Source organism: Netta rufina, assembly GCF_964035555.1.
Source record: "Netta rufina genome assembly, chromosome: 4".
In the NCBI taxonomy this organism is placed as follows: domain Eukaryota; kingdom Metazoa; phylum Chordata; class Aves; order Anseriformes; family Anatidae; genus Netta; species Netta rufina.
In genome coordinates this window covers 68,299,812-68,323,480 of record NC_140127.1, presented here as the reverse complement: position 1 = coordinate 68,323,480, position 23,669 = coordinate 68,299,812, and the positions used below count along the sequence as shown (strand labels likewise).

Genomic DNA, 23,669 nt, shown 5'->3' with positions numbered 1-23,669 from the left:
ATTGGGGCAGGGGGGAGGTGAGGGCAAAAACAGAGGTACAGACTTATTAGCTTCAAGGACAGCTCTGTCAAATGGCTTTCTTAAGACGCGATCTCTGCGCAGACCTAGGAAGCTCTGAACGAAGCACGGAGCTCAGCAGACTCGGGCTCCAGCCTCTGCTGTGCCTGATTCAACACATCTTGACCTATGACATCCTGAATCTGTTCTGTACGGGTGCCTGACCAGCAACTTACTCTTCAGGCCAAATAATTGTTTACATAAAATGAAGCAACTCTGATAGAAAACACTGATTTTCACTTGGATATGTTTGTTTTGTTTTTAAAACTTTATATCAGATGAACCTGAAATCTTTATCTTCCATATAACCATTGCTAGCAGTCCTTTGGAAAGCCTACCAGCAATTAGAGAACAGTTATCTTCTAGATTTCTCCCAGAGTGTTCCCTCCCTTTCTTTTTTTTTTTTTTTTATTTAAAGTTTTCAGAATATGTAATAAAACATAATGTAATAAAACATATTCTGAAGCCTAAATTTTGAGATTTAAAAAGTATGTAGTATATTAACACACATTTAGATTCTAAATACTTTCTAGTAATGTTCTTGACTTAGGTTCTGAAAACTAGAATTTGATTGATATTTGTTTGAAAACAAATTGGTACTGTGCACTACATGACAGCAGAACACTCAAAAATGCGTACTTTTAGGACAAAGAAAATTCAAACCTAATCAAATCTCAATTATGTCACAGTGGAGGCAAATAAGCCTGTGCCTTACAGTACCTATTGGTTGCTTTCTCCTCCTGCAATGAAATCTCAATGAAATCTGCACTGTGCTGACACAGTGGGACAATCTTTGAAAAGGTAAGAGACTGCGAGCAAGTTTTTAACACATAAGCCACACCAATACTACCTAAACCTGAACATTTGGAAATCCTGTAATCTCCCATGATTGAGTACACTCAGTGTATATTGTAAAACAGTGTCTCATTTTAAAAAACTTTCTGGTAAATTATTCTGTTGCACTTGCGCAAGCAGAGCTGCTGAATAAGAAAAAAAGCAAGAAGTTATACAGACAGAATATATTTGGTCACTGAACTGTGCAGGAATTTAGCTTCCTTCACTTAGAAAGCCTTGCTGGTCATCATTATAAATAATAGAGTAGCCAGAGGTGTGTAAAGGACAAAAGGAAAACTGAAGCTTTCAGCCAGGGTTGACAGCTAATTCTAGATTCAGTGATTAGACTCTGCACGCACGGCAGCAGGGGCGGTATTTCTTGACCTTGTGCCTTCATATGGCAACAAGAACATGAACTCGAGCCTCGGGACCATAAATTACTGAGCTGTGCTAGTGCTGCTGGCTGGAGAGCAGCAAGGAGTTGTGACTAGACAAAAGTGGGTGGGCTGGGACTTTATGAGATGGAAAGGGATCAAGGAGAAATGGCTTGCTGTTGTGCAGCAAACAGATGCTAACACCATTTGGCACAAACAGTTATTTGTACTGGCAGCCACAGCAAATGCATTACGGCCAGAGTTATGGCTAGGTGGCAGCCAGCAAGGAGGTTCTGTATAAATGGGAGAGAGAGGGAGGGGAAATGGATGTATGGCTGCAGAGAGAGGTGGGATGCTACAGCAAATATTTTTGTGGAGCACAACCAGCTTCCTAATGCTTACTGTCTTTCCCTGAGAAAATCTTTAAATTTTTAAGCATCTCACGCTTATTCCTAGACCAGAAATGTAACTCACTGCTTTCGCTGGCCTGTAGCTTCGTGATATCAACACATGAAAAATATTCACCTTGCCCCAATCCCAAATGCGGTAAGCAGGGAATTGTGCTTGATCACATTTACAGATGGAAGAAGAAATAAATACATACAAATCCTTAACAAAACAAACAAAGAAAAGAAGTTACTGTATACATATGGGAAACAGCATGCAAATACAAAGCAAGTTTTATATTAGGACTGGAAACAAGATCCCAGACACACAAACTGCATAAAGATGTCAAATTTCTACATTCTCAATGTTCTGTTTTGTTTTATAAAATAAGAAAAAAAGCTATACTAGATACTGAAGCCTCTACGAGCAAGACAGCCCTGTCGCAGCCAGGATGCATTTTAACTAGGTTAACTGAAAAGCAGCCTTCTTGTACTTTCCAGTGTGAAGGTTTGCTTTAATTCGCATATGACCCATTCTGCCCACTCCCAGTCCTATGCAAATTCCTTGGCCAGCTTGTTATCTGACTGGCTTGTCCCAAACCAGAGCTTGGGAACGTCCCAGCAGCCTTCTCCCTGTGCTGGCTGGTCGGTCCCCACTGACACCAGGAGAAAAGCAGTACCCAACCTGCTTTTTTCTGAGCAGCTGTCACACATATGCCTGTTATATACAGACCTTCATACCCACTGGCCACCTTCTCCATCATTTGATCAGGGCATATCAGGGAAATTATATTTTAAAACTCATGTATGAAATTTTGTATACATTCATTTTATATTCTAGTAAAGCAAATGTGTTTGTAGTTTTCACTTGCTCTCTGAAAAAAACACAGACTGCTTTTTATGCCTATAAATTATAAATACATAGGCTTCCTAAAAAAAAAAATAATCCTAGAGCATTAGGAAAGCAGAGATGAATATATACACCACAGGCTCATCTGGACTTTGAAAATGAAAATGCTTCTGTTTTGGAATGTCAATTCATGTGTAGTATATTGTCTTTCAACCTTCAGAAGGTCACAGGATTCAACTCTTATACCCTTGCCAATGTCAGCTGGCTCATAATAAGCATTTGTATTTGTTTTATGACCCAGACCAGCTGGTGAGTTTGATATAGAGTAAGAATGAGAAATCTGACAAAAACAAGTGATTCATCTTCATAATCTGAGTAGAGGCTGGAACCTTCACGAAAATCTTACCACTATTCATTTATTTGTTTGGGTTGCTAGGCTTGCCTTTTTTTTTTATTAACATCGCTTGGATGCAATCTTCAGCATTTGGTACTTTTTGTAAGGGAGTTTTATTTGATAATTGGAAAAAGCTTTCCTGGCAGGTAGCTCGCTGGACTTTCTCAATTTGATCCATGCTTGTGTTCTGCCATGATGGCAGAAGGGAGGAGCTGCCGATGTGCTCACTCACTTTAAATTGTTTTCACTTTCTGCTGAAATCATTAGGAGTGACCTGAAGTATAGAAACGATGTAGAAAAATGGATATAATTAATTTTGGTGCAATGATGTCAACAGATTGCTGCAACAATCAACAGACTTTGTATTGAATCCATTTACAATGACAACTGCCGTGAATTCCTGTTGGTGGCCTGTGGCCCAGCTTTAGGCTGAAGGATGAACCCATCAGACTTGCTGCAACAAATGGGGAACACCGTTCATGCAGCAAAGGTTATCCTGACCAGCAAATATCTTCATCTGCATCCAAACATCACCCAGCACGATGCCAGGAGCTGTTGCTTTCACAGCAACCTGCAAAAATGAGATAGGTGGGGAGGTGTTAAAAGGTGTGGGGGGAAGGCACATGGCTGCTGAGGATAAAATACTGCTGCGAGGTTATGCATCGTGCTGGATGCTTTCGAGACAGCAAAGGATGTATCCCATTAGCTATCACCTCATATCTCAGTGAGAGATAGTAGGAAAATGTCTGTAGAGCACTACCAGCAATGACACGTTATGACCTGTGCCTGAAGAGACATGAGTCTGGAATGTACTGAAGAGGGGACAGGATGGGTGTTCCTACAGTTTCCACAAATTCAATGAACTGATCCACTTCAGATACCCCTTTTTGGAGGCCTTCCTTGGTTTGTTCTAGTTTGGAAGGCAGAGCTCACCTCCACGCTCCCCAGCACCCTCTGTTTCTTGTGATGCCCCCTGTAACAAGAGACCTGAGCTGTCAACAGTCCAAGGAAGGGCCACCAAGGTGCTGAAGAGCCTGGAGCACCTCTTGTGAGGAGAGGCTGAGAGAGTTGGGGCTGCTCCACCTGAAGAAGAAGAGGCATGGGGGGAGAGATTTCATCTATGTGTATAAATTCCTGCAGAGAGGGTGCGAAGAGGGCTCACACAGTCCCTTTCCAGTGGTGCCCAGTGCCAGGCCAAGAGGCACTGGGCACAAACTGGGACACAAGTGGTTCCCTCTGACCACCAGGCAGAACTTCTGCGCTGTGTGGGTGATGGAGCCCTGGCACAGGCTGCCCAGAGGTGGTGGGGTCTCCTCCCTGGAGAGCTTCAGAAGCCACCTGGATGTGGTGCTGGGCACTCCACTCAGGGTGGCCCTGCTGGAGCAGGGGGCTTGGACCAGATGGCCTCCAGAGGTCCCTTCAAGCCTCATCCACTCAGGCTTTGTAATCCTGTGAAATTCAGCCTCATTCCAACAGAGAAGTCCTGCCCATCAGCCAACCCTAGAGCTAAGTTTACCCAGTCAGAGGAGCTGTAATCATTTGTACAAGAAGGTATTTATAGCATAACCACTTACACACAAGGCTCCCAAGAAAGCTGCAAGGAGATTCACTCAGACATGCCCAAGCCTTCCTGGGGCTATTGGAGCTCCCAGTATGTAACACCACAGATTTCTCCTTACCCCACTCCAACACAGCCCACCATAACATCACCTGAGCACCCAGACTGCTGCCCTCTATTTCAATAAACAGCATCCCAAAACAGAAGCTGTGCATCTCCAAACACAAAACCTTCCCCTCACCAATAAAAGATGCCACAAAAAGCTGAAGAACCTTAAAAGCTGAATAACATGGCACGGAAATAAACTGACTTTGCTTTGACAAAACGCACGTTCTCTGTGAGAAGGTTATTCAGCATCCTGCAGTTCAGCAGAACTTGCTTTCAAGTTCTGGAAGTCACATTTACTGACACCATCAGGCATCAATTCAAAACAAAAGAATACAAACCGAAATGGTAGGGAGTGAATCATCTCTTGCATTTGTTTCCACTACAGCCTGTATACGGTAGATATTTTGCTTAAAGATTTGTTCTTCACTGTGCCTTCTGTCAGATTCTGAATTATTGCACAATAGAAAAATCAATTAAAATTATTCTGAATAGTTCTTTACTTTATCTGCCCCCAAATCATCTTCCTCCAGAAGAGATAATTTTTCTACAGTACATTATACATAAATTAGGCCTGCTGTTCTAAATGAATAGATTAAATTCCAAGTCTTTAGCCTGCAGCTTTAGAAGAAGGGTTAGCAACCAATCCTTGTGTTTTATATAAGCACAAAACAACTGATTTCTCTAAAATCTAAAAGGTTGTTTGTTTGTTTTTTCCCTGTGATCTCTGATCTTTACTACAAAAGACATGAACTAACATTTCTTGTCTGTTGGTCATCCCTTTCTGCAGACAAGCTGAGACATACATTGCTCATTACTCATTTAACATCCTGGATTCAAAGTGTGACTGGCAGAACACTGGTGTACATAGACAAATAGATAATAAACACAGGAGAAAGTTTTAGAGCATGGCAAAATTACTGCCCAGCTGATATTCAGGCAAGTTTAGGCACAATTTCTCAGTTTATGGCTGTCTAGGATTTCTCACCTGACCAGGGACCCTGACCAGAGACAACAGCTCTCCAATAACTGGGCTCCTGGTGTGATGAGATCACCATCCAGCCCTCAAGATCAAAGCCAACAGCTTTCCTGATTGCTGCATCTCATACAGCTATTTCTCTTCTCTTATTCTTTGACTGCAAGTGCAAAGATTTCTTTTAATCCATTTTTTATACATTGTTTACTATACTAGGGCTACAGTCCATAACTGACTCCTAAGCACTCCTGCAGCTCAGATTTAAAACCAAACCAAAAAACTTCTGAGCTCTCAGGAGGACTGAATCCTGACCCACACTTTGAGACTTACTCTTCACTTCTCTTCAGCCCTTCCATGCATTCAGTGAGATTTAAGTACCCCCAGTGCACTCACGAGAAATATCTTTTCCACACTTAGAAGTAATATGGTGAAGCACACAAAAATAAAAACCATAGTATTTTGATCATTTTCCTCAGAGACAGATGCATAGAAAATATGAAAGCTACTTCTACTGGTGAAAAAAGTAGTACCTCCACATATAGCTAAGGATATAAAAGATCTCTAGACTTAGCTGAGATGACCTTACTTACAGCATCACATCATACGCAGCCGTCTGAGACTTGTCACATGTAACGTCATGTGCTATATTAAAGCCTTTAGTACACAGAACCTTTCTCCACTCATACAAATGCATTCATACTGGATATGACAATTTGCAGATCACAGACTTTCATGAGGATGTTAGAAGAAGTTCTGAAAGAAATATATGCTCAGTTTATCATCTGACTGTTTATAAGCCACATAATGACAGTATTTTATATTCACTTTCCAGAGCCAAACTTTACAAGAGTGGGGTTTTAATGTGTTTTTGCTTTTAAAAACAACAGTATTGTCTCACTTTATTCTTAGAAAAAAGAAAGTACCTTCAAAGTCCCCATCTCTGGCTTTTGCTGCAAGTTCTGAGGATGATATACTTTCTTGACACAAAGCACAGTCTTCCAATGCTGCATTCCTTAAACCCTGATTAACTGTAAAACAAACCAAAAAGTACTTGAATTCATATTTTTCCAATTTGTACTCAAAATATTCATGTTAGGACTTCCAGAATGATATTACAGGAGCATCTATATGTACCTTCTTATACTTCTTATTTTTTATTCAACCTGACACAGCGATTTAAGAATCTCCTGGATTCTTCTTTGAAATGACAACAGAAATGAAAGATGCTGTTATAACAGGATATACAGTCCTTGTACTTCCACCAGTTTAGCTGCATCCTGTATTTTATTTCACAGTTTTTAACCTGGTTCCTTTACAAAGAAGTAGATGATGAAAACAACCAGAGATTCCCTAGGTGTATTGCACACATCAAATCACAAAGAGAAGCATCATCCCAAGTGTCCCTGACTTTCATTCACTTACTTAGTTTATGCTTACATTTGTCAACATTTTCTTTTTTTAGGTTATAGCTCATCCAGTGGAAATTATTCCAACTAAGAATTGTTGCCTACAAAACTGTAGTGATAATTCTTTATAGCCTCCATTTCTTCATTATTCTTCTTTGAATGTTGAATCTCATAGCCTACTCTTCTACTTTTTTTTTTTTGTTTTTTTTTTTACATAGCTATTTAAATTCCAGGAGGGGAAAAAAAAAAGGGAAAAAAAAAGATTAAAAAAAAATACATAAATAAAAAATCGGAAGTCTAAACACTTAATATAGGCTATGAACACTGTCCTGTTGCACCCAGGAATACGGGCAAGAGTAGATGCACTCTGAAGGCTTTACGTCTTGCAACGTTTGCCTTGAGATATAGTCCTATATACATGTAATTTCAGTGACTTCATCCTGTTTACAGTCCATTTCCATGACTTTTTTTAAAAAAAAAAAAAACATAGCTCAAATCACTGTACAGTGTGTCCTGTTAAAAATTATCAAAGTTTTAAGAAAATTCTTGTCAAATAGTTCATAGATCCATGTGGAGTTACCATCAGAAATTCAGTACAGAAAAAAAAAAAATTAATCTCTTCACCTTTCTTTTGCTTTTCCTTGTCTTCTGTTTCAGGTTTGGTTGCCATAACTTCAAACAAGGTCTTTAAGATACTTCTTAGATCACTAGCATAGTTTGTCTGCAGCTGGTCAGCAACACCTAGGAGATTGAGAAAACAGATCAATCATTGCTAGAGTATTATACCTCCCTTAAAATGAAGCATTTAAATTTGTCTGTTGCTCCCAGTAACGGCCTGGTGTACATTTTCAAAGGTTCATTAGCTCATGTCAGTAATAAAAATAGATAAATTAATTAAACTAATTTTCCATGATGACCAAGCCATGTTCTGGCCTTTATGTTGGCTTTAATTTGATAAACAACCTCCTTGCCCTTTTGGCAGAAAACACTGGGAGATTCCTTTTGCATCAAAATACAACGGCTGCATCAAATGTCTTCCCCAGAAGACACAGGGCATTACAAAGAAACAGGAAGCACTATGAAGGCAAACCCACTGCATGCCCAAACTCTTCATCATTACAGGTCTCAGATGTCTGTGTCTCTGACACTTTATGCTGGTCACAATTAGGTAACAGTTCTATCTAGATCAATCTGCAACTTACACTCCAAAACACAGTCCTCCTGCTATTTCATCACTAGTCCATTCTACCATATATTTACACAAACAAAAAAAAAAAAGAAAAAAAAGAAAGACTTTTCAGTACATTCAGAACAAATGATGCTCTCATACCTGAGATACAGACAAAAAGGCGGTGAATAAGATCATTACTGCCATGAAATCTGGATCTGATCTTTTCTCGGGTGGCAATTTTAGCAGCCTGCAAAGCAAGCTGGATTTCTTCCTGATCAATGTCATCGGATGAACAAGAACTCGTCATTAAACTGCTGTTGGAGAAAAAAAAAAAAAACACATAATGAAGAAAAGTAATGTAAGTCTGCATTCATTTGTTCAGGATGTTCAGAAAATCCTAAAGGATTTATTATTCAGGCAATACTCTACAGCAAACCAGAACTAATTGCTGTAAATTCTTGTTGAAGGTAATCAACACGCAATCAATCACCATCATGTTTGATTTTCACTCTGTGGCATAGTTGCAAAAAACTTTTAAGCAGAAAATCATTTGTCTGTATTTTATTGCATTTCCCTTAGCTATTTCAAAATGCTGGGCCATTTTTCACATTAACTCCCACTCAAACTTCTGTCCTAAGACCGTAACTCCACAAGAAATGCAAGAGGGGAATATCAGCCTCAAACAAGAAGGTCAGTTCTGAAGTCACCTTAGAAATTTATTAACGTGGAAGTAAATTTGAAAAAAGAATTTCTGAATTATGCTGCCTTATAATAGCAAGAATAGAATCCAAATATAACCTTACATAAAAAATGTAAAGGATGATAAAACATAATTTAGGCAGTAGAGAGGAAGATTAGTCCCCTTATATACCTAACGGTAAAAATTACTGAAATGTCAAACTATTGAAAGAGAGTGGCTCATCAACTCCAAAGAGATTAAAATGTGTCTCTAAATGTCTACTAGAGCCTTAACCCTTTTATTTATTTTTTTTTCTTAAAAAGGGATGCATGGTTGCTAGCCATTTCCACCACGACCACCTTTGTGGAAAGGAAGCTGGAACAAACTGCAGAAAGCTCTGGCAGGAAGCCAGCTTCTTCAAATATCCAGAATTACCTAAATTACTTGTAAAGTAAAATGCATTTAAAGAAGGAAATGCTTAAAGGAAAATGCAGCATTTCGCCAATGAAAAAACGCTAAATAGCACTATAGGACAGGATGCAACTATGTTGGAATCTTAACGATTCACTGTGTTGATTGGAAGCTACTATGTAAAAAATAAATAAATATATATATAATCTATGTATGTTATTGACTGCATAAATAGCAAACATGAGGAAGGATGTAGCTTTTAATGCATTTTGAGTTCAGCCTGTTTTTATGAGATGCTGAAGTATTTACCAAGCTGCAGATCCCACCCTTATGCCAGCATGCACACGTATTGCAGGATAAGACACAGAGGTAACATTTACAGAAATTACATGAAAATAATTATAAACAAAAATTTATGGGATATTGTTTTGAAATTCTATCCAGAGCTGTACAGGTAATCCTTAAAACATAGAAAAGGATTTATGATGCCATACAGTTTTAAAAGCCCTAGTAAAAACAGAACTGAAAATACATAAATACTAGAGATTAGTTATTGACTGAAATATCAATGGAAAATATGCGGTGCGAGTACCTTAGCTGGCTTCTCATTCTTTCAAATACAGAGTAAAGAGTATACTTACAAGAAACCCATTTCTGTTCATGTCTCTATTGCTATTAACAAAAGCAAATTTCTGTTAAAAGATATTGGTTTTATGCTTACAGTTCCCTCAGCAGCATGAGCGACTTTGTCCAAATAAAAGGGTTTCTGTGTGCCTCTTAACACAGCCAAATAAGGTCTACCTTTTCTCTCATTTTTAGAGGAATCAATCTTACCAATACATATTTGCAATATAAATTGCTCTCCAAGGCAAGCACAGAGCTCATGACAGAAAGAAATGCACTCCACGTACAATATAAAATCTCAACAGAATGATGTCCTGGCAAGTCCCAAACTAAGCAAAAACGTAAGTGCGGGGCACAGATGGGGTGATAAGGATGGCTCCCTTCCCTCAAGTCACAGCTGAAGAAATATTCCCAAGGTGTTAAATGGACTGAGAGCTGTAAAGAGTGCCTTCTAAGGAAAATAAAATAATAAAATAAAATAATAATAAAATAAAATAAAATAAAATAAAATAAAATAAAATAAAATAAAATAAAATAAAATAAAATAAAATAAAATAAAATAAAAATTCAGTCCTTTCCCATTTTTCAGACAGGAAGAAAGGCTCATTCCACAACTCTGACCACGTTTTGACCAATTGCAGTAATAATGTTTGCCTTTCCAAGTCTCCTCCTACTATATATACAAGAATTGTGGTGTCACCGACTTCTGTTCCAGACTACTCAGTGGAAGATTTAGCGGTGTGTCATTAAGACTGGTCATGTCCCACCACAAGACCTCATGGTTTTGTCCTAAAAAGCCTACAGTACAGAGCAGATAGGCATTGCTGCAGCACTGTGGGATGAAGGTCAGCACGTTTACAACACTCACATTTACAACATACTTTCATGTGTACAGAGAGCCAGGCATGAAGTACAATATCCATACAAAAGAGATTCAGAAAAATGGGTATTTTCATTGCCTGTGCCACTGCAAAGAGAAAAGTGAGCATTCCAGAATAATTTTAAACTGGACCTAAGCATCACTGCAGAGTTGGAAAGAAACAATTACTCTTCTTTTACCAACAGGACCCAATCAGATCTGGACACAAATTACTCTTAGAGAAGGCTTAATAACCATCTGTTCTTTATTTGAAAATACATCTTACTCTTAAAGGATGCAGTCAGCAAATATTGCAGAGGTAGTCAGAAGCACTGGAAGAACAGAAACATAACAATTCAGATAAACAGCTTTTCTTGTAACTGGGTATCCCAAACCGCAGTGATTGTATCTATGCAAATGTTAAAGATTCTCCTGATTTTTAAATTGATAATTTAGAAAACAAACCCAGATTTTGATCTACAGAGTTTGACTTACCTTTTGTCCAAATTATTCTTTCAAACAAGTTATTTTTATAGTTCTAAGAGGAATACCATTCCTACTGGGCTTATCTAACATGCATAACTTGGATAAAGACTCTCAGCTGATACCAGGTGTGTAGGAAGCATTTCATTAACGTCAGACCATGCTCAGATTTGGAACGTTTCACTGCCGATATCTCCAGAATTGAGTCTCACCGCAGAATATGAATAACCATACTTAAGCACTGAGTAGCTACAGACATAATGTCTTTTTTTCACCTTCTTGGTTGAAGGGAACCTCCTGTGTTAACCAGCGAATTAGGCTATGAAGAGATAAAGCAGGCACGGAATTCCCCCTGGTGAAATCTTAATCATACAAACAAGGCTTATCATATATTTATTTTTCATAGTGAGAACACTGCAAAGTTAACACCTCTGAAGGTGAATATGAAGAAGGAAGATGTTATGTCAAAGGACTGATTCCAACCAGTAGACTTGCTTATACGTTTAAAGGAACAGGCAGAATAAATTAGCTTTTTACGTGAATCGACAAGCAAACAAAACCCAATAATGTAATTGTGCACAATGTCATCTTTCACCTGTGAAACCAATATGCTTTACAGCTCTGAATTCCAAAATTTACCCATGAGCCAGGTTAAGCCGTAGTGTCCACACATAAAGGAAAGCAGGGCTGTGGAACAAAAAAGGTTACAACTGACGTTTTCAGAAAGGGCTGATTGCTTTAGGTAACCATCTGTGATACCGTAGGCCTGGTGCTGAATTTGCTGGGCATTGACACTCATCTAAAAACAGCAAAAGCAGCAGAGTCTAAAACTGAGCAACCGAAGCCAATAAGACTCAAAAGCTAGTCCAAATTTAATATTTTATATTTGTGCTCAAAAAATAGTCAGTAGCAGTAGAAATCTGTAACTATTCATAGATGTTTCCTTTCAAATTTAGAAGTATTTGGTTCACTAAAGCTAAAATCTGCTCTGTACTGAATGCAGAATGTACATAAGTCTCTCAAAAAATTCCCCATTACTCACAAACATAAACCTTCAGAGTATCTGAAGTACACATTACATATACAGTACAGGCAGATAAACAGAATTTAGAAGCTCACTGCATCGGATATAATGAATATAAAGAAATCAACTGTATTATCCTGTTCTCAAAATAGTAAACCTTTAAAATAACTTTGTTAAGAAGCCTCAGATCAAAAGCACCAGGTGGTCACTCCTTGCAAAGGAGAAAAAATTCAATGTATTTTTCTACTCCAAACAGTGCAATTATGTCAGCAATTTTAAAAGGAAAGTAAGCTCATCCTCTGTTTCTGATCCCAGGCAAGGCTTTTAGTTACAACTAATTTTCAGGCGTAGATTTCAAAAGACTGTCAGTGATCCCTTTAAATTAAGAGGGATCAAATTCCAGCAAGACAAACCCATCCCAACTGAAAGTGTGTAACACTCAGAAGTTCTAAGAGCAACATTACAGATGTTTACTCGAAAAGTGCTAACACACATTTCAGAGACTCTCCTTACTCCATTTCTGTTACACAAATACCCATGCCATCAGCTACTCCTAGTCACTTGCCCTGGAAACCTCCATCAAACTGCACAGGCACAGGCAGAAGTAGCATGCAATATACTTGCAGAGAAACTTGAAGAGCATACTTGCCTCTTATACTGTAAATTCAAAGCTTGTGAATCCACTTTATAGTGAATTCAAAATATCTGCATTAAATAGTCCTATTCTGATGCAGAGGTTTAGGCACTTTGCAAAGTCAGAGTAGCACATTTTGAGGCAAAATCCCTCAGGTAGGATTCCTCCTACAGTAAGGAAGCGTGAACAATGCCACAGGTTTTCATACATACCACAAACACAATTTCACACGTTCCTATTTACGTAAAAGGACATCACGACTATAACCATGCTGAAAGCTTCTACAAAGGGACAATCGTCAATTCTGGAGTAATGATCACAGTTCATTAAACAAATTGATGAGAGACTGCCCCCAAAGAATAAAACAGTGCGGTTCCTTTGACTCAAATGACAGCAATCCACTTGCACTACTCGGCCTAAACAAATCTCTCATGTGCACTGCTCAAAATGCCACACTTTTTCCAGTATCTTATGAATGCAGAGCTATATTATGTGCTTGAATTTCCCTATATGCATGTTTTAAATACTCTGTTCTTAAACACTTTTATGCTATTTCCTCAAAACTATTACCATGAGCTCTCTGGCTTTCGATTTGGTTCATGCAGAATTTAGCACAACGCCCCTCTTTTGTTCTACAAGCAATATCATACACGCCTTATCCAATCTATGATATTTAAGCTTTTTTTCTCCCATGTGAATTTTCTGATACTTTAAGTAAAAAAACTTTTTTTTTTTTTTTGTAATTGTCTGAAGAGGGTTTCTAGACCTACTTTGGTAACTGGTGCATTCATCCCACTGATACTTGCGTGGGCTGTAACTGGAAACCCCACCACCGAGCTGTCTGTCAGGTCTCTCCTAAGCTATTACAAGCGCCTCAAGGCTGCAGTCAGCTCCCGGTTCCATTCTGCAGAAAAGAACTGCTCCAAAGGCCATCTAAAGGATCAGACAATGGTTGGGGAAAGGCAAAGGTTGAATATATGAGGAATGACAAGAGGGAAATGATAGGGGTTTGAATAAGAGAAGTATGACTCCATGTAAGTACAAAAAAAAATTACTAGTTCCTATCCTGCTGTTTGCAGTACTTCTGGCATTTCTTTTTTTGGTTATCTCACAAAAAATACAATAAACAGCAGGTTAAAACCTTTTTGTTTCTAATAAGTACTAGTTCTAATATGGTTTGGAGGAAAACTATAATGAGATTAATGGCTTCTTACAATTATTTTAAGTGTAGAGGGTGGGCTACACATCCAATTTTAGAGACATTTAAACCAAATCCAGAACTTGTCTTATTATTTGGGTAATAGCATACGGTTGTTTAGCAAAGGACTATATTTTAATAAATGATCCCAGAAGCTACATTTAAAGCAGACTAAAAAAGCTTCAATTCAAAACTTTTTTCTTGACTTCCTAACCTTACCGTTTTATTAAGTCAAGAGGCTTTTTGTGTGCAATCGCTTATGTATTTTCTCTCTATTTTAAGAAAAAAAAAGACTAAAGAGGATAAAAGAAAGCCCTTTAAATGTTCCAAAGGCTTCAAAACTTTATTGTCATGAGAAACAAATAATAGAACTGCATGCCAACCCCTCTAGCAGGAACAACTTAGCTAGGCACCACCAGCAGACTGCACTACAGCCTTATCGCATGTACCATCCGTGCCCAGCCCCACACATCTAGGACACGTGCTAGAAGCCCCATCTGCTGTCAGCCTTCTGAACTCCACTGTAGGGGAATTATCTTTTCATCACTGTAAGATTTGTAGAAGCCCCTTCCAAGTGTTTTTTCCTTCAGCTGAAGTGGGCGGACTAAAATAAATAAATTGCCAAGTGGGATGAACCATGGGTCCTTCAACCAGGAAAAATCCCTCAGCATTCCCTCCTCAGCATGCTGAGTTTGAAGTCAACAAGAACAACCTCTGCCCCACACTCTGGCAGCTTCTGTAGCTGCCCACTCCACTGGAGAAATATCTTGAACCATTCCTCAGTTCCTGAAACTGCAGGGCATTCCTGTTGTAGCTACCATGCTGGACATCTGAAAAAACACAACTGCTGAAGCACCATGTTGTGAAGTAGATAAGAAACCATAAGAAACTCTAGCTAGACAACTGGCTTAATCAAACAATGCCATTCTGGCCCAGGTTTTCAGAAAAATGCAATGATACTGTATTCTAAATGGGGATTAACAGGAACAACTTTGAGAGCCCAGAAAGTACTGTCCTTGACAACACTCTCTCTCAAAGAACATTTTTTGTTCAACATGAATAAAATGTATATAAAAGTGAGTATGTATGAACAAATAGCTTAGAGCATGAGTAACCAACAAGGCTGCCTTCTTACCATCAAATTTAGTATCAGGTACTTGCAAGGTACCGTTTTTTACTGTTATCCTTAAAAACTTACACCAAAAAAGGATAAGACCTGCAAGATAAGACACTGTAAAATTCAAGAAAAACTACAACTGAAAATGCAAGAATTTAGAATTGTTTAGAATCTACTAGGAGTTTTCCCAGTTCCACCACGATGTTTTTTCTAACACTTCCCTGTAATCAAACATGCATTTAAAGCTCTGAAGCGTTCACTCACATTGCAAAAGAGCAAACAGTATGAGATTAAAGCACAGAAATAATTAAACTTTAAAAATAATCCTAGACTGTAAAAACTGAAATTGAAAACCAGAAATGGTTAAGCACTTATGTAGAAATGATATGTAATACCAGCTCTGGTATCTAACATAATAGAAATGCATCAGACCCAGAACTTGACACAGGATATACCGAACCTGGATAGCTGATGCTGGATACAAATACTTCCAAGGGCAGTGAAAGGCATTTCATACAGCTCTTCTGCAACATCCCCTGTGATATGCAAGCAACTATACTGTATGGCTTAATAAAAAGTGAATTAATTTAGCATCCAGCTCCAGTAGATGCTCTCCTGCGTTGCAACTGCTGTGTGTGGCTGACACAGAGATGAAGAAGAGGCACTGAGAAACATCTTCCAGCACGAGGAACTCTGAGGGATAGGGAAGCTTATTAGCACAAGGTTTTCATATCGCCTCCATTGGTTCCCTCAAAACATAATATAAAACAACCAGCTGAAGCATTAAAGCATCCTAGGGTCTAGGAGAATCCCACAGGAATTCTGTATCCAGCCGTGGGAGTCAAAGCTGAGGAAAGCTAATTAAAGTATTAGGTGGAGCCTTAAAATTTGAATTCGAAAAGAAAGCTTTCTCTTAATTTTTCAACTTCAATGCTGCTGTATGAGGAAAGCCTCTGTTTTTGCTTGCAATATAAATTGTGGTTTTACAACATACCTTGGTTTTAGGCATTGCCAAAAAACCTGCAAACCTGCAGTTACTATAGTGATTTTAGTTAATTACACATAATCTCACAACTCCCAAGAGTGTTATTTAAGTCAGGGAGTTTTAAAAAGAAAAAAAGATCTGTCAAATAAAAGCTAATTTCTGAGAGCCAATAACTCTTGTTCTATCAGCAGCACAGGGAACACCAAGTGATATTCAACAACAGATTTTACACATCATTAAAATGAACATAAGTTAAATGTGGCCAAATTACTAAAAATGAAAATTACAAGCGAGCTCTGTAGAAACACAAATACTAACCCATTAGGATTGCTTTGTGTCAGTCTCCAGCCAAATACGCCACCTGGATTACAGCCACACAATGGCAAATTCTGGGGTGTCCAGCAATTTTGCTAGAACAGACTCCTTGCCTCTGCCACTGATGCTAGGCAGCTTAAAATATTGCCCTATTTCACTTCGTTTACACAGAAAGTAACAGATTTTATATTTAATTTACTTTGACCATATTGGGCATTTTAACATCTCTAAAACATTAGCTTTACCATTTTAATAGGAAAGACCAAAAAAACCCAAAACAACTCAATTGAATTTTCACCCTCCCGCTGTAAAAGCTCTTGTTAACAGGTAGTTCACACAAGATGCCTGGGTTATTCCTCGAGAAAATGAAATCTGCATCAGCAACTTGTTACCCACGACCAAGATATGCATATAATCCACCTCGAAATACCTTGTGGAATTTCCTATAAAAGGGAACACTAAGCTTTGAAAATGCTGCACCACTCGGAGATTTCATTTTTGTCTTGCAGAGCGAAGAACAAGATGGCACGGAACACATCAAGAAGGATCCTGGCGGTGAGAAACCGGAGACATCTGCTGCAGTCACATATGTCTCGCTGACTAAAATCATAAGCAAAAGCTGACAGACCTCATCAGTAATGACTGTTTTGTTTTGCCGCTGCTGCTCAGCTGCTTGGTGGGGCAAGGGATTTAGCTGCAAAGCAAGAAGAGTCCACACAGCAGCCTGTTTATGATTATATTAATATGCATATTAATTGTCCTCACACTGCTTGAGTGGCAGAGCTGTCCAAAACAGCACAGACTCGCAATGCCTAAAACATACAGAGCCAATTTGGGGTTGAAAACCATTAGGGAAGGAATGGCACCTGTTTCAGGAGTCATCCGAATTTTCTCAAGGTATAAAAACCCATTCTCATCCTACAGTTCTTCCCGCTGAGCTCTTTATTTCTGTGACTCCTGTACAGGCCATGTAGGGCAATTATCACCAGCCTTTTTCCAGTTACAAACAGCCTCGCCAAAAAGTGGAGCTTTATGGAAAAAGGGGGAAGGAAAATCTACAGCAATGCATTGATCAAATCAAAAAATGACAGCACCAAATATTAATGCTGAATTAATCTGTTATTTTTTATAGGTTAAACAAATGTGATGATGAAACTGCAAGAGGGATGATTTGGGGAAAGAGCTGATCAGGTTGACTGAGACTCATGAATTGAAATAGATGGCTAGCACATCTCTTGTGCCCCTCACTACCAGCTTCTGGATCCCCAGGAGCAGGTGTGATGTCTGTTAAAATTTGTGGGCAAGTAATCTGCACTGTAGTTTTATAGGACAGATCAATGGATAAGTCTGGACCATGAGATGAAGGAAGTGAATTCTCCTAGTTTAATTAAAGTCCTGCTGAACAACTAAGTTACCTTGACTTTTAGCATCCTCTCCGAGGTCTGACTTCTGCTGATGGAAAGCCCAGTGAAGCACCTGGGTTTGTAAGGCACCACCCATCCACAGGAGCTGACAGGCAAGGCAGCTTCCAACAGGCTTTGGCAAAACCCCCTCTAGTTCTGAAGCAGTAATCAAAATTTCATCCTTCTCACTTACATACCAAGATAACCTTCCCCGCTTGGTTTCACACGTGTGTGTTTGTTCTAACAGGGCCATACTCGGCATATGCCATACAGTCAGAGATATCCTTCAAGGACATCCAGCAAGCTTGGGCTCAGCCCACACACAGGCGGATCGAGATATTCTAACCAAGAGCCCCATAAACATCCCGCGCTAATTTCTGGCCGCTTTGGCTTCAGTCACATATTGCACTTCAGACACCTCCCTTTCCAGAATGTAAATAACACAGGCTAAAAATTCACTACCATTTTTTGTAAATGCCAAAAATTATACAAATAATATTACAAAACACTGATATTTAAGCCACAAAGATAAACTCAAAAAAAGGGACTGCCGACCAGTGAAGACATCCGTTGTACCATTAAGGTTACTTTCTAAAGTTACTGTTTCAAGTTGTCATTTACTGTGTCATAACCTTAAAATTAAGAAATTGGCTTTTCCACATTCTTCAGGCAGGCAAATTGCTCGTTGCTATTTCTTCTTCCCTTGCATTGTCTTTGACAAAAATTCCAACAAGGCTCAAAATCAACTAGTAGTCCCTACCTTGTTTTGCTTCCATCTCACTTTTTTCCCTCACCATTCCCAAAACAATGTTTTTGTGGCCATTTTCTACCTCCACTCATTCAAAGAACTTGAGTTCATTCTTGGCTTTAAGCTTATCAAGCCATCTCATTCAGTTAGCATATGAATAGCCTTCGCTTCGGTTTCCACTCAAATTAATGGCTCCCTCAGGATCTTGCCCGATAATTTTAATGCATGTTGAAAGCTTACAGACAAACAAATTTCTGCAAACAGTTTATTTTTAAAAGCCACTGACTTTAGTGCTTCTGACAACGAAATGGATAAGCTTCCAGCATTGTACTTTATTAGCTGCCTACTTACAATCCAATAAGCTATAGTTACATTAAAAAATATTCTAAAAATCACATTTATGAAATAGATACCAGTAAAAAAGGAAAAAACTGGATGCATTGTTTCCTGGAGCTAATATAAACAATAGACCAATTGCCACTTCCCTGCTGTAGCTACAAACATCTCATTTTCAATTAAGTCAGCAGCATTAGTCCACATCCACATTGATGGAGCACAGGAATTATGCAAACTCATGCAAGTCTGCATAAAAACCACAGTTTCTCTGAAACCTTCTGAAATACAAGGAATATATTTACTCCTCACTGAGAAAGTTGACTACTGACATAGGCACCTGAAGTCTGGATACTGCTTAATGAACATTTTGCAAAAAATCTTTTTTTGAACTGGGCTGAAAGTTTAACTTCTTCACCATCAGATCTCTGAGGCTAGAAGAAGGAACCTTCCACAAAGATCTGCCTCCAGTGAAATCAAACTTTCACTAGCAAAACCATTTCAGGAACCTTCTGTGACCCTCTCTCTGCATATATATAGATATGGGTTTTTTTGGTTTGGTTTGGTTTGGTTTTCCTTCAATTTGTGCTCTAGAAACCTTCAAGCAAATATTTTTTTTTCAAATTACTGCATCAGCACAGTCAGTAATCAAAGCATACAATCATAGTTCTGATATAAGCCTGAAAATCTTTGGCCCAGATGCATTTCAAGAGAATACACACTTATCTGAGGATTCTGCTTTTCTCCATTGACTGAACACGGAAACTTGAGAAACAAAACTCCTAATTTAGTTGTATCACCTTGGTGCCTAAAGTTAGGTGGGATGAATGTAGCTCAAAAAAATTATACACCACTGGTTGAGGATGGGAAAGTCTATCACATGGGAAAGTGAATCATATGCTGATTTGTATGAGCCTCCTTTACAGGATCCCGATTGGATTCCATGGTCTTCACCAGCTTTTTCTTCCCAGTTGAAAATAAAATTTTCTCCGTGGTTCTCAATTTGGAAAACAATAAATATATAGATATTTGTAATTCCATATATACTATACTTCATTGTTTCAAATCCATTACATCTACGCTGTTTAATATACTGGTAGTTCATTGAACTCTACACGCTAAGCTGTTTTTGCTACTGGAGCCGAACTGTTGAAGGCAGTCAGCTACTTCCAAAAGACACTGCCATCTGACAACAAGGCTTTCAGCCTCAGCATTGCTTACCCACTTTAACCTATAGCTATTGTAATAGCATAGAGGAATTGTTTACGATTTATGGGAAAGGCCAAATAAATGCATTTTATGAATTCTGCGTTTAGCTAATTAATTTTCAGATAAAATTGAAAGTGTAACATTTCAATTCCTGTTACGATTACAAGTGAAAACTGCAAGGAATTAAAGACAGTAAAATGGCATATCTCAGTGGGAAAAAAATACTTTAAATATTATTTTGGCTATGCACATGACATCAGGAAGAACTTACGTACTTCAGAAAATAACATTCTGTAGAGATGGTCTTTGCACAGAACATTCTTGTTGCAGTAGACAAATGATGTAACAATATAATACAAGTAGATGTGTTGAATATTCCTTTTCTATGCACACAGATCTAGGAACGTGCTTCTCTGAAGCAGTCAGACTTCTGAGCTTTTTTTCTGTTTTCAAACTAAGCTGTGTAAGTATTTCAAAAGGGGAAATTTATACCAGTATAGTCAAGCAGGCAATTACTATTTTATTGGACCATCAACTATAATAGCTAGATCTCTAGCAACGTGGATGAGATACAGAAAAATAGGTAACTTGAATCCTGGATGACACCCAGGGATGATAGAATGCTATAATTCAGTGGACAACAGCCTAAAAAAATTGCCTTATAAACCAAGCCTCAGAAATATAAAATTTGAAAAAAGGGAATAGACAGATCTAATTACCTAAGCGTCAAGATATTTAAATACAGTGACAAGCACAATACTGATATATGAAGGCAATACATTAAGGTCTTGAAAAAAGGTGGCACACCTAATGAAAACTTACTTATTCTGTTTCAGTTATGCCTAAAGAATAACAGAAGTTACTTCTGTTGTCCATTCAGACGGCTCTGTGTGGGACAGTCTCTTACATGTTAAAATATTTAACAGAGGGCAACTGCATGGTGGTAAATTGAGTTTTGTTTGAAGCATAGTTAAAAGCGTATTTCAAAATTAAAAACATGAAAACCAGTTCTAGTTGCATCTTCCTTTCCTTATTTGCCTTTTTAAAATATGGAATTCTTAAAAAAAAAAAAAAAAAAAAAAAAAAAAAAAAAGAGCCTGATTGTGGGCACATCCTAAAAAACACTTTGTCTTATTTCCTTTACCACTATAGGAAAAGGCCTTTTACCCTCTTTCTTTCCCTCAACCTAGACAAAATTTGGTATTCATGGAGTTAAAATGAAAATTGCTGGATAGAGATGTATGGATGAAAAAGGCAGGGCAAGAAGCAATAGAAGATGTACCTTGACTGATACTGTGGTATCTCTCTACCTGTACCAGAGTAATAACATTATTGCATAGAACGTATGCAACAGATGACATACATGTATGTTATGCATCCCTTGAAAAAAGCCGAAGAACTCAGATTTCTGTTTTAGTAAGATATATTTTTCCCATACCTTTATTCCTCTATTGTTCACAGTAGGAGCTCTGCACAAAACAAAGTTAAAGCCTTCACATGCAGGCTCAGATGAGAATATAAACCAGTATTCTTAACAACTTCAGCCAAAAAAAAAACACCTTTGGGAGTTAAATTATTAAGCGGCATGCTGTCCTCATTTTAACTACACAAAATGAATTGGAAAAAACATACTTTCTAGAAAGGCAAAACCTAGCTAAGACAAACATTCAGTAATTTTCAAGCTGAATTCTGAAATGTCTCTTAAAAAATGCTATATGGACAAATAAAAGGGAGATCACCAGCATACCATACAGTTCAGCACTACATGCATTGAAACTTTCCTGTAAATAGTTGCCTCTCCACCGCAGCACTGAAGACAACTGCTGAGGAAAAAAAAAAAAAAAAAAAGGCAAGAAAAAAAAGCAGCACCTGTTGTTCGCAAGGAAGAATAATCAGAAGTGTTGCTGTCACTTGATTGTTAATTCAATGAAATTTTTTAACCAACCGTAACCCAACACAATTAGTCAAATCTGACTGTGAAGCGATGTTATTACCTCAGAGCGTATATGCTGGAGAGACTACATGTAGTGACAGAAACACTCTCATAGTCACTGCTGGAGATGGAGCTGAGGGGGGAATCACGTAAGCCATCCTGAGAACTGAAAAAACATGGAAACAAAATGAACTGCTGAAGAGAACAAAGGCAAAAAACAGAGTGATAAAGCATGGGTTGTCACTGATCATACAAAAATCGGAGTAAACTGACAATTTTATTTGAAAAAATAGCAATAAGAAAGGAAGTGATACACATCTATTTTGTTTGCTTCCCAAAGGGTCAGGCGATTTGGCAAAGTTGGCGGACACACTTCTTATACAAATCCTCAATTTAATCTATGACATGCAGTTACATCACTCAGGAAAGAAGCAAGGATCTTCCATTTTCATAAGGCATAGACAGAAGAATGTGCCCATGCTGTTTTAATGTTATAACAAAGGCATAACATCATTGGAAGTTGATAAAGTCACCGTGGGTTTCAAGCAAGACACAAATAAGCTTCAAGAGTTTCTGAAATACCACAACTAATTTATCTAAATTTCCACAGAATGAGAATGGGAAGGAAAAAGTCCAAGAGAAAAAGCAGAAAGCTGGCTCTTCAGTAAGGAGATGAGGATAATACACCCACCCCTAATTCACTCAGTCCCTACAACTGCTATACATGTACCCCAAGCTTGTGCTTTAAACCAACTGGATAAGCACATGGTAGTGGTCCCATGACAAACCATGGACACTTCATCAGAGGAAATCCACTAGTTACTAAATCAAAGATGATGAAAAATTTAAGTTAATGGTACACAACTTGTCTCTGTCATCCCTGGACTAAGGAAAAGCTTTTAAACAGTACATCACTTTGGATCTTACATCATATTATCCGTATAAGCTAGGATTAGAAGGTTAAAAGTTTCATAAGCATGACAGAACTCTCTTGGAAAGACCAATTTTTGTTTCAGTAACAATTTACTGCTCAGCCACTGGAAACTGCACAAGCTGAAGAAAATTAAATTATACTAGATAAAATATGTAATCAAATATATCAAAGCTGTATTAGCTCTAGGCGGTGCAGGAGAATCACTCAAGCCAGCTGAACTGAAATGTTCAGTCAATAGAAATCTTTGGCCAATGCGGAGAGAAGCATAAGAAATATCTTTATTAAAAGAAATATAATTGTATAGATCAGGATTCTTTTACCTTACTTATCCACGGCAACCAACAGATTTCTTAGGCTTAACTGAATTGTGGGAGTATGTGGGGTACTTGCTCAGACCAGCTATGTTCTAAATTCTTTTCTTCTACCAAATTTACTATTCTAGCTGCTTTTGCAGCTAAAAGTCTGGAAGAACGCTTAAGGGGAATTCTTCAAAGCAGTGTATGGAAGGTATGCACCCTAATCCCACTAAGAAATAATAGGATTTGTTTGCATACCTCCCACTAATCGCTTGGAATATGTACACCTTCATGTTCTTCATTTCTGACTGCCAATTTGAAAATAAATCCCTAGTGTACCATGCTTTAGTTGAAAGGAAAGCCGTCGCAATTG

General features: G+C 38.2%; 1 protein-coding gene across 1 annotated transcript in view; it reads right to left on the bottom strand.

The window, feature by feature from the left end:
• The window catches only part of ZFYVE28 (zinc finger FYVE-type containing 28), a gene marked incomplete at both ends in the record, with an annotated part of 141,224 nt that overhangs the window by 5,451 nt on the left and 112,104 nt on the right, over positions 1 to 23,669 (bottom strand). Inside the window, 4 exons of the mRNA XM_084286596.1 lie at positions 6,458 to 6,562; positions 7,565 to 7,681; positions 8,271 to 8,425; positions 22,128 to 22,232. Of these exons, the coding sequence (XP_084142722.1) occupies positions 6,458 to 6,562; positions 7,565 to 7,681; positions 8,271 to 8,425; positions 22,128 to 22,232 (482 nt within the window). The remainder of the gene's footprint in view (positions 1 to 6,457; positions 6,563 to 7,564; positions 7,682 to 8,270; positions 8,426 to 22,127; positions 22,233 to 23,669) is intronic.